A 12,412-nucleotide genomic window follows, 5' to 3' on the forward strand; every position below is an offset into this window, starting at 1 on the left:
CCGAACTAATATGATTCAAATTACAAAAATCATTATTGTAAAAATTTTGATGTTTGAGGTGAAACATTGATTTCATTTTTTCCGTTGCGGGATAATTGTCACTAGTAGGGACAAAACGCGTGGGGCGAAGCGAAGCATTTTCGAGACGAAACGTCTTCATGCATTGTTAACAACATTTTCGGGACGGAAAGTCTAGATACATTGTAAACAATTCAAGTGAAAATTTTCCAACCTAAGATCATTTGGATAGTGTATATGGTTAGGATATGAAAGCAGTTATCTACTTCTCCTATTTCAACATTACAGATACGCTTATTTCAGTAACTTTCATATTCAAAATTTGCTATTTAAAATTCCCGGTAAAATCAAAGTTGTTGAATACACTGCCGTTAGGAGCGCTAGTATCTGCGAGCAAGTTCTAAGCCAATCATATTGAGGAAATTGACTGAAAGAGAATTTTGCAACCACGATCACAATGGCGAGGTGATCCTCGCCAAAAATGCAATTTACATGTAAAACTTTTTAGATGAACTCAGTGGTATAGATCAACCCTTTTTAACGTGTACACGTGAAAAATAGGCTCTAAAGATGCCGAATCATTCCGAACTCTTCCGAACATCGTCGCGACAATCTCGAAGTAAAACGAGAGTTGTGAAACCAAGAGAAAATATCAACAGTCTTTCTAGTCCGCTAAACCTGCCTATATTATTAGGTTTTTTTTAATTTTTTTTTTGCCTAATATATAGACTATATATTAGGCAAAAAAAAAAAAACCCTAATAATATAGGCAGGTTTAGCGGACTACAATCTTTCATAAACAAAATATGTGGTCGACCTCATCAGACTCTATCTACAAAGAAAATAATGCTCGCACATTACAATATTTGATACACACAACATTTTACTGTAATGTGTAAATTGGATGTTTCAAATACTCAATCTGTGGACATATACTAGCATGATTTGCTCATATATATAGGCCAGAAGGAAAACGTAAACAAACACAAGTGTGCTTACGCTAGTTACCTGGCTCACCACGTGCAGGTCGTGTCGAACGTCAGTCACGTGATACGATTAGGAATCCGAAAAAAACCCGAAGTCACTGAACATGGCGGTGATTGAAGGCGCTTTATTCAAAACCAGGAATATATGATTCCTCGATTTCGGCTCTCTTATAGGCCGACATATGCTTTTGGGGAGCTAAATCATCAAGTTACATGTCAATGTTTAAATATCAAATGTTTAAGTTACATATCGTTACAGTGAAATTAGCAGCAATACAACTTTAAATCGGGAGTTGCGAGTTGATGTTAATATTTCGTAATAACCTTTGCAACATAGTGTCATATATCAAAAAACAACTATTATTACAACGGGGGGGGGGGGGGGGGGGGGGGTTCGCTCTTAAACGTCTTTTGCGCAATTATCGCAAATTCTCTCCGCGGATAAAATTCCGCGCTTCCAGTAAAACGATAACTAATGGAAGATGTGCTTACGATGGTAATACCATATTTGTTATCGACTGATATAAGAAAGGCATTTTACCTTGCACAGATACATGTTACGGGTATTTTCCTGTGAGAACATTAAAGCTCATTTCGTTATAATTATTGAAAAAAAGACAAATTAATAGAAATTAAAGATATATTTTTTGATATTAAGAGGTTCAATACTGTGTATATGTATTGGTTTAACGCTTATATGATCGTTATCTTCTGAATGTGATGCGGTATATTATTAGTTATAACATGAACACGAATGAAGTGTTGTTGTGGTAAGATTTGCTGGTTTTGGTGATGTTATGGTCACTGTGGAATCGAGGTATATTGTATGTGATGTGGTGTATGTTATAGTTGTTGAGTAATTTTGTGGTGTTATTTTTTCTTTGTACATTTTACAGTTTTTTTTGTGGTATTTCGTACTTGTTGTGATGCCCCATTTCAGGTTGTAGTGATAGGATATTTTACATACCTTGTGTTCTGCTGTGTGAAATATATCACCACTAAGTCACGCATCCCTAGCTGTTGTCATGACAACATTAAAATTAAAAAAGTTTCAATTGTAAATACGCGGTTATGGTTCAGTTAACAGCTAGGTCAGGTTAAGGTATATCTGTATTAATAATAGCAGCACGCATGGTTGACTCATGTACCAACATCTGAGCTTTATTGATTTTCCTCTGCTCTTCGTCGTCCGCTTATATTATAACTATGGGTACTGGTCACGTGATGGATGTAATCCCGCCCTTCGTTCTCGCTGACTATATAAGCGACTGTAACCGGGGTGTTTAGGTACTTCGCCCTTACGACTCATCGTTGTCTTCAAGGAGGAAATCATTACCAAATCTCAATCAAAATGGTGAGTACTAACTCTTCTAAATTCGTCCACCTCACTGCACATATTTTTCTTCACAATGAACACAATAAAGGATGTGTGTATTATAATTAAATGATAGTAATGTCCAGACGCTTATATTGTTATATTTACCAAAGGAAAGAATTTGTTTCCATTTGGAGGTAATCTGTCATGAGGACTTCACTTGAATAGATTTTTATGTTATGGAGCAAACCGCTAAGTGTAAAATTTATTGTTTGTGTTGAAGCTCAAGAACTATTCCTTGATCTAATCTGTGGAAAATTCACATTTATTGAGTAACTAATTTGTCACAGTATCGCTGCGCCGCTGTATCAGCCACTTAGATGCGCAGTTACAAACGTCGATGTCATTTTACGTTATGAGATGAAAACATATTTTTGAACCAATTGAAGTGCTCATTACAAGCCAGATTATATTATTGTTTCTTAACATGTCGAGCTCAATCATATATGACTATAGATGTAATTATGATATAAATGTAACAATAATTAAAACAACAGATTGCAATGCCTTCCAGGGGCAACATTTTTGTGATTTGCCAAGGTCATCCTTCCATTTTGTTTTACAATTTCAGCGTGAGTGTATCAGCATCCATGTCGGCCAGGCCGGAGTCCAGATGGGCAATGCCTGTTGGGAGCTGTACTGTCTGGAGCACGGTATCCAGCCTGATGGTCAGATGCCCTCAGACAAGACCATCGGAGGGGGAGACGACTCCTTCAACACCTTCTTCAGCGAGACAGGAGCGGGCAAACATGTCCCCCGGGCTGTCTTTTTGGATCTGGAGCCCACAGTCGTCGGTAGGTGTTCATATGTCAAGAATATATATACCAAATCACTGACAACAATCTGATTAAAGACTTGTGGTAAAATGTAATACATCCTAACCAATAGGTTCCATCTATGAAACGATTTAACAATATGGATCTGTATTTTAATAAACATGGTCAAGAATAAATTTGAACATTCCGCAACAAAACGTATCTATCAGCACTGAAAGAAATGTTAAATTTGTCTTTTTTGACTGGAGCCTACAGTCGTCGTTAGGTGAATAATTCTAACAACAATAAACATTCTGCAATGGAAATCAAATAGCAGAAAGAAAAAAAAAATACAAATCTGTCGAAACAAGATCATACCATACCAAACGGGGTGCTACATGTTTATAATCTTCTATAACACAAACGGAATATTATAGATACTTCTTGGATTATGCATCGCTATGTCGCTGAAAGTTGTCTAAATATCGATTTTATAAAACAATCACTTAACATATTTGTAACATATGGTACGTTTGATCTAATTGTCTACAATACCAAGCTACGATTCGTATCTGCTGGCCTTGGTCACTATCAACATACCCTATGTTTACAGGCCTCACTAAAATATGTATGAATGTAGAACACATTAACCTGTGGCTAGAGTATAAACCGAGCTCCTCTGGGAATTCATTAGAGAGCATAGTTAAGTATGTATATCTATAAAAGTGAGGTTCATAGGAAGATGACTTCCCGTGGTTAATGCTAGACGCGTGTATATAGTCACAATATGTCCGTGTATGGGTTGGCCCTAATGCTGCAGATGTACTTAGTTATGCTTTATGAAAGAAGATAAGATAGAACAGAGAGAGGATTTCTGCCGAATTGTGTTGCTTTTTTATGATTTAAGCTCACCTGTCGGGTACCTGTATATACTTTGTAATAGGCACGCCATGCCTAGTGAGTATTTATACATTCACACACATATAAAAAGGTCCTGACTCATCAGGTGAATGCTTTAATGTGTCTATCTTCACACAGTATATATGTATAAATTTCACCTCGTGTATTTAAGTCTGTCACAATTTTCGGGTAAACGTTTTATAAATGACTTAAATGGCCTCTAAGTGGTTTGCCTCAGTAGTTACATAGAATGCTCTAGCTGCCTTTTAGCTGTCTAGTCTAATTTGTTTATAAGAGTTTGTACCTTTGAGGTCAATACAGAACTGCAAATTCATTGTGACACAGAAGGCATGGTTCGTTGAATGCTGAAGGGGTCGTTTTGTCTTAATTGTGCATTTGTGTATTACCATTTTAACATATGGTAAAGCTGACGAGTTCAGTCACGGTACGTTGCACCGACAGATGTAAAATAGGCACACGTTATGCTCGATCGCACTGAATCAACGTGAAATGTTTGAAAATGGTATAATTGATGTTGTGTGGGAAGTACATTTACCTTAATCTACACTAGAGATTGGAAACATACGATATATCTTATAAATTAGTATCACCTGGAGCTCTTTATTATTTGAGATTTATCTCTGATATGGTACCAACAGATTGTCGAATCTGATTGAAAATGATATCCATTTATTCTTTAGACGTACCAAACAAGTGATGAAAAAGAATAAATCAGATTAAAATAAAAGAAACATAGTCGTGTTGATACTCCTGCTTAAAGTCGTCCGAGTTGTACTTGAATGAGGACAAACATTACATTCGACATATATTTGAAAACTACATTACGTGGGTGTAAAATGTATGTTTGGTATCATATCATCATGTTATTTGATATTGAACTCACAGAATGGTGTCAGTTGAACTAATCGCAACAATGTGTTTAAGCCAACATCTTACTTCTTTGTTACAGATGAAGTGAGAACTGGAACCTACCGACAACTGTTCCACCCCGAGCAGCTCATCACGGGGAAGGAAGACGCCGCCAATAACTATGCCCGTGGTCATTACACCGTAGGCAAGGAGCTCATCGACGTCGTCCTCGATAGGATCCGCAAACTGGCGGACCAGTGTACCGGTCTCCAAGGCTTCCTTCTCTTCCACAGCTTCGGAGGTGGAACTGGATCCGGTTTTTCGTCTCTGCTGATGGAACGTCTCAGTGTTGATTATGGAAAGAAATCTAAGCTAGAGTTCGCCATCTACCCGGCGCCTCAGATCTCCACGGCTGTAGTCGAGCCTTACAACTCTATACTAACCACCCATACCACACTGGAGCATTCCGACTGTGCCTTCATGGTGGACAACGAGGCCATCTACGACATCTGTCGTCGTAACCTCGACATAGAACGTCCAACCTACACTAATTTGAATCGCCTGATAGGACAAATCGTCAGCTCCATCACGGCATCCCTACGTTTTGACGGCGCTTTGAACGTCGATCTGACCGAGTTCCAGACCAACCTGGTGCCTTACCCGCGTATCCACTTCCCCCTTGCAACCTACGCTCCAGTTATCTCCGCCGAGAAAGCTTACCACGAACAGCTCACGGTTGGTGAAATCACCAGTGCCTGCTTTGAACCTGCTAACCAGATGGTAAAATGTGACCCTCGTCACGGTAAATACATGGCCTGTTGTCTTCTGTACCGAGGTGATGTCGTACCAAAGGATGTCAACGCTGCCATTGCTACCATCAAGACCAAGAGGACAATCCAGTTTGTCGACTGGTGCCCGACTGGTTTCAAGGTCGGAATCAACTACCAGCCACCAACTGTTGTACCTGGAGGTGATCTGGCCAAAGTCCAGCGTGCCGTGTGCATGTTGAGCAATACTACCGCCATCGCCGAGGCCTGGGCTCGTCTTGATCACAAGTTCGACCTGATGTACGCCAAGCGTGCCTTTGTTCACTGGTACGTGGGAGAGGGTATGGAGGAGGGAGAGTTCTCCGAGGCTCGCGAGGATTTGGCAGCTCTAGAGAAGGACTATGAGGAGGTTGGAGTTGATTCAGCAGAAAATGAAGATGAGGAGGAGGATGACGAATATTAAACTCTATTATCTAGCAGTCTCAGGGATGTTAAAAATATAACTAATAAATGTAATACTGCATATTTCTATGCAATGAAATTGTTGTTTTTCGTTTTGCTTACTCCACTTCATATTCTTGTGTGATTTATCCACACTGTGTTGCTGTATTAATGTTAGCTGATGACATGATTTGATTTCCTTGTCACTTCTACAATAAAGTCTTCGTATGGTTACCATGAAAACCTAAACAGATGGAAGATGACCTTCACATTGAAGTATACTATTACGATTCGATGAAACGTTTCATACATATCTCCTTTCGTAAATTAGATTTGATGCTGAGACATACGTAAATTTAAGATATCCAGCATCTACAAAATAGATAAATCATTTAAATTATTTAGCAGTTGTAAAAATATAGTCTTAGTTTTAACAAAGACACAAATCCAAACGTGATTTTCTCCTTCTTATCTATTAATAGGAGAAATGAGAGAGAGATCATTAAAAAAATAACCTTTACTAATGTTACTTTGGTTATTACACTCTGGTATAAACCTACAGTGCAATAAGTTTATATAGGCAAATTAATGCGCGTGACCTATCACCTTCTTAACCTTGCGGCTTTGGTTAAAAGATATAATATGTAGAGACTGTTCGGAACATATAAAAACCATACAACATGTACATATTAAATCAAAATTGAATTTAACATTGATAATGACATATTATCCTGTTTTGGGCTGCATACACATTCAAATGTGATATCTGTCTTTAAACCACTTAGACCAGCTCTAGTGTTGTGTTAACGGAGCTTACCTAAATCAGGAAGAAAAAATCTAAAAACGCGAAATCAAACCACTTTTTATATATGTGTATGTATATTTTTTATTTTAATCTATTTATTTACATATTTATTTTATTTCTATTTTTTTTTTTCATATACCATATTTACAAACACATGGGACATGGGACAAATATGACATACAAATTTTCTATTGTTATGAATATTTGCATATAATTGTAATATGAACAAACAGCGATAATAGTACTGGTGACAGATGGATTTACATGTATTTTCAGCACAGATACAAAATCTATCACTTATACAATACATATACATAAAAATAAACACACACTACACAAACAAATAAAAATAGAACTTATAAGTAGAAGTAATGTTGATTAGTGCAGCTAGAGAGATATTTAACAACTTAGAACCAGTATGAAATACGATGCATATAGATGGAGAAATCATGAAATGAATATGCTTTGGCAGCCTTCCTATAGCTTGTTAAAATCAATACTAATATTTTTCTAAATGATTTTTTTCAACATTAAATCGGTACATAAAATATCTTTAATATCATTGGATGTAAGATTATCAAAGGGTTTTTTGTGATAATTTTATAGTGTTCCAAAATTTAATTGCCTACTTTAAATAAAGATGTTTATGATCATAGTCTTATAAACAACATACATTGGAAATCAATATTATCAAGCTTAGGTGTCGACAGATGAAGTATGAGGTAGGGAAATCTACAAATGAATGAGCACATAATTAGCACACGGAACAGAAAAGCCAAATGTGTTCATACAAACAGAGATATCAATAAAAAGTTATAAACTTAGAGATAACAACTGTTTTTACTGAATAGTGAAGCCAAAATACACATAGGGCATACATACGTACGTACCATCCATCTCTTGGACACTTTTTTCATTTCATTTAAAGCTACACCAAATGCATGCTTTTGTTTATTGTTTCAAAGATAATTTTCAAAATATGAAAGTACCTGTATAATCCGGTTAAGTGTATACTTTTCAGTGAATACATACAGTGTATATCTATTGATTGTTCTAGGCATTTGATTGTGAAATTTCAGTTTTAGTCATTAAAACATCATTACTAATGCTCTTGCCTGATCCGACTTTGAGGTTTTATATCTTTTTATCATATTTTGTTTATTATTTATAATTTCTAATACTGCTACAATAAGGAAGATTCTACAGAATACATTCAAGTGATTGTCATGTAGCCACACAAAGAAATAGCAGCATAAGAACACAAACATGTCGGAAGTGTATGAATTGTCTTCGAAGTGAATTGTGGTGGTAGAATTATGTTGAAGTATAATGTTTAGAATTATGTTGAAGTATAATGTTTGGTGATGCTTTGGTATAATTTGTTTTAGTTCTGTTGTGGTACGTTTGGGTTTTTTTTTAAGTTCTGATGCTATGATGGTATGTTTTGTTTTTTAGTTTTGTTGTGGTGAGTTCTATTAAGTGCTGGTGTTGTGGTATAGTTTATGGTCGTAATGTTATTCCGTAGTTTAGTTTGTATTTTAAAATGCTGAAGTATAATTCAGTGTTTAGGATGATGCTGCAAAAGGTTATTTGGACGTTTGTATTCTAAACAATTCATTACAACCAAAAATAATACATTAATAATATTGGACTGTAACGAGGGATTGTGTTCTTATACATATAAAGAAGGGTTTTAAATATATCATAATTCCATGTTGTAAAATATGTCGCCATTCCGTCATGCAACACCAGCGATTGTCATGACAACATTACCAGAGGGTTACTAGTTGTTATTGCATAAAACACCACGCAAGACTGATCCCTGCTTCAACCCCTTGAACATCATTGGTTTTCTCTACTCTTCTTCATCTGCTTATTTGTAACTATAGCAGCATCCTGACTGACTAATTGAGGGTCTGTATCAGGCCCACAAAGGTACGAAGCCCTTACGACTCATCGTTGTCCTCAAGAAGGATTCCATCGTCTTCTAATCAAAATGGTAAGTAGTAGATTTTCTTTTTTAATTACTAGCTTTAAGGGCCATATTAAGTGCAATTTATTAACTGTTGGCAATGGTTAATAGAATTCCCACGAAGATCAAATTTATACATTATATATCTATACAATATAGTAGTTTGATCTTGATCAAGCATATAATCACATTTATGTTATTATACTTACTCCACGTGCATTGATTTATGATTCGATATGGTTACCAATCCATGGTTCAAATTCTGAGTGGCATACATGTACATTTTACATCAAGTGCAACATTAATTAGTGATTTGACGAGGTCATCCATCCATTTTGTATTACAATTTCAGCGTGAGTGTATCAGCATCCATGTCGGCCAGGCCGGAGTCCAGATGGGCAATGCCTGTTGGGAGTTGTACTGTCTGGAGCACGGTATCCAGCCTGATGGTCAGATGCCCTCAGACAAGACCATCGGAGGGGGAGACGACTCCTTCAACACCTTCTTCAGCGAGACTGGAGCGGGCAAACATGTCCCCCGGGCTGTCTTTTTGGATCTTGAGCCCACAGTCGTCGGTAGGTATTAATAAGGAATGTCATATTTACACATTAAAAAAAACATAGATATGATAGATAAAAATTCATTAAATAACAAACAAGATTATATCGATATAAGCTCTTTAAAAACAAACGATATATTATAGATATAATTTCATTAATAAAAATATTATATTAAACAAAACTATACATAAAATCATACAGGAACAAATGGATAGAGTTAACGGTACATATAATACCATTTTTTACTTTATATTTCACTGAAAAGTATATTTAAACATGCGCTTAAGATGACACATTTAAATAATAAAAATAAATATGAAATGATGTGTAACTAATCCTACAGATTTTTGTTGTCTAATGTCAAGTTTATAACATTGTTTTGAAAAAAAGCGTTTAAAAGCAGATGGTTTCAAACAACGATTTCGAATATGAATGATGAATATGTAAGTAACAATAAGTTCATATCATGATTTCTTCTAATAGATACGTCCTAAAGAAATACTCCAATTTGAGTCGCACAAAATTTCCAACTTTCAAAGTTTTGATTGCATTTGCACCAAATCAGGTTTGAATAAACTAATCACTGCTCGAATATATCCTCACTAAAATAAAAAATAGTCTATAATGAAAATAAATCAATGGTTCAAGTTTCAGAATTTACTAAGATACTTGAACGTGCATAAATAACTCTTTTACAGGGTCAGCTTTCAATACTTCATCAATCGGATGTACATAAAATGGCGCATTTTCTATCCAAAATACAGCTGATTGATAATGAAGATTGGTACCCTTGTTTTAAACTAAATCAGATCAGCTGATCAAAGTTTTGTATAATGATGTCTAAACGCAAAGCTGAAAATAAAACATTTAGAATAGTTTTCTATTCTTTCCTATTTTGTTTCAACATATCTCAACATGTTGACATGAAAATGAGGCGAGGTCGGGGAGTGTAGTTATATAACTTGGAATAGCGCTGCCTGTAATTATATGTATATAATACCATTAGATATAATTGCTTCTGATATGAGATATGTACACGCTATGTTTGATTGGTTTGAATAAATGAGAATTGTTTGTTACTAATATTGATTGATACTATTGTATTCACATGAAGACTAAGAAAACATCATTCACCTTAACCATGAAACTATTAACTAGACAGAACGCTGGAAAAATATATTTAGTATTATTTCAAGTGGGTTAAAGAAAATCAGTAGGTTCCGACCAAAACGACATATTAAGATTTTGAAACTAGAAACAATATCCAACTATTACTGTCACTATAGAAACCTATACTACAAATATCTCATATACACTACACTACAATATGTCTAAGGTTATACCCTCTTTGTTACAGATGAAGTGAGAACTGGAACCTACCGACAATTGTTCCACCTCGAGCAGCTCATCACGGGGAAGGAAGACGCTGCCAATAACTATGCCCGTGGTCACTACACCGTAGGCAAGGAGCTCATCGACCTCGTCCTCGACAGGATCCGCAAACTGGCGGACCAGTGTACCGGTCTCCAAGGCTTCCTTCTCTTCCACAGCTTCGGAGGTGGAACTGGATCCGGCTTTTCGTCTCTGCTGATGGAACGTCTCAGTGTTGATTATGGAAAGAAATCTAAGCTACAGTTCGTCATCTACCCGGCGCCTCAGATCTCCACGGCTGTAGTCGAGCCTTACAACTCTATACTAACCACCCATACCACACTGGAGCATTTCGACTGTGCCTTCATGGTGGACAACGAGGCCATCTACGACATCTGTCGTCGTAACCTCGACACAGAACGTCCAACCTACACTAATTTGAACCGTCTGATAGGACAAATCGTCAACTCCATCACCGCCTCTCTGCGTTTTGACGGCGCTTTAAACGTCGAACTGACCGAGTTCCAGACCAACCTGGTGCCTTATCCACGTATCCACTTCCCCCTTGCAACCTACGCTCCAGTCATCTCCGCCGAGAAAGCCTACCACGAACAACTTACGGTCGCTGAAATCACCAATGCTTGCTTTGAACCGGCTAACCAGTTAGTAAAATGTGACCCTCGTCACGGTAAATACATGGCCTGTTGTCTTCTGTACCGAGGTGATGTCGTACCAAAGGATGTTAACGCTGCCATTGCTACCATCAAGACCAAGAGGACAATCCAGTTTGTCGACTGGTGACCGACTGGTTTCAAGGTCGGAATCAACTACTAGCCACCAACAGTTGTACCTGGGAGTGATCTGGCCAAGGTCCAGCGTGCCATGTGCATGTTGAGCAATACTACCGCAATCGCCGAGGCCTGGGCTCGTCTTGACCACAAATTCGATCTGATGTACGCAAAGCGTGCTTTCGTCCACTGGTACGTCGGTGAGGGTATGGAGGAGGGAGAGTTCTCTGAAGCTCGTGAGGATTTGGCAGCTCTGGAGAAGGACTATGAGGAGGTCGGAGTTGACTCTGTAGAAGGCGAAGGGGAGGAAGAGGGTGACGAATATTAAGCTGCACTCCTACTCATTTATTTATTAATGTGAAGTGATTTAGCATGGATGGCATTGGAAAATTTTTCTCATGGCTGATGTTGATATTAACAGAAGTAATTATAATTTTTGATAAATTTATTAAAACTTTTCTCATTTTCTCAATGTCTCCTAGCAAAAATGGTCTTCAAAGCATTGATTTTTGATTTTCGATGTTCTCATTTGCCATTTATTTGGTATCAATATGAAATTTATAGTTACGGTATAACATGAAACGAGTGTACTTTCTTTCGTTGCAAAAAGCAGTTACATTATTTTGTTGGTATGAAATATTCGTGTACAAAAATAATAGTGGTAAATTTTTAGAACAATAAAAACAGAAAATTGTCAAACAACTATCGTTGATTTTTAGTTTCCTTTTTCCATAATAAGCACGCAAACAACGAAAGTATCCACATAATAACTATTTCTTATTATATTAACAGTAATCAAATAAA

The 12,412-nt window shown here is 36.8% G+C and overlaps 1 protein-coding gene and 1 pseudogene across 1 annotated transcript; both read left to right on the forward strand.

Moving 5' to 3' along the window:
* The first annotated feature begins 2,255 nt into the window (after positions 1–2,255).
* LOC138316011 (tubulin alpha-1 chain-like) lies at positions 2,256–6,212 on the forward strand. The gene is made up of 3 exons (XM_069257487.1): positions 2,256–2,358; positions 2,951–3,173; positions 5,005–6,212. The coding sequence occupies exons 1-3, from the start codon at positions 2,356–2,358 to the stop codon at positions 6,132–6,134; spliced, it is 1,356 nt and encodes a 451-aa protein (XP_069113588.1). The 5' UTR covers positions 2,256–2,355; the 3' UTR covers positions 6,135–6,212.
* A 3,029-nt stretch (positions 6,213–9,241) lies between these two features.
* Positions 9,242–12,287, forward strand: LOC138317025 (tubulin alpha-2/alpha-4 chain-like; annotated as a pseudogene).
* The last annotated feature ends 125 nt before the right edge of the window (positions 12,288–12,412 follow it).

This window comes from Argopecten irradians, chromosome 2 (genome assembly GCF_041381155.1).
Source record: "Argopecten irradians isolate NY chromosome 2, Ai_NY, whole genome shotgun sequence".
Classification (NCBI taxonomy): Eukaryota; Metazoa; Mollusca; class Bivalvia; order Pectinida; family Pectinidae; genus Argopecten; species Argopecten irradians.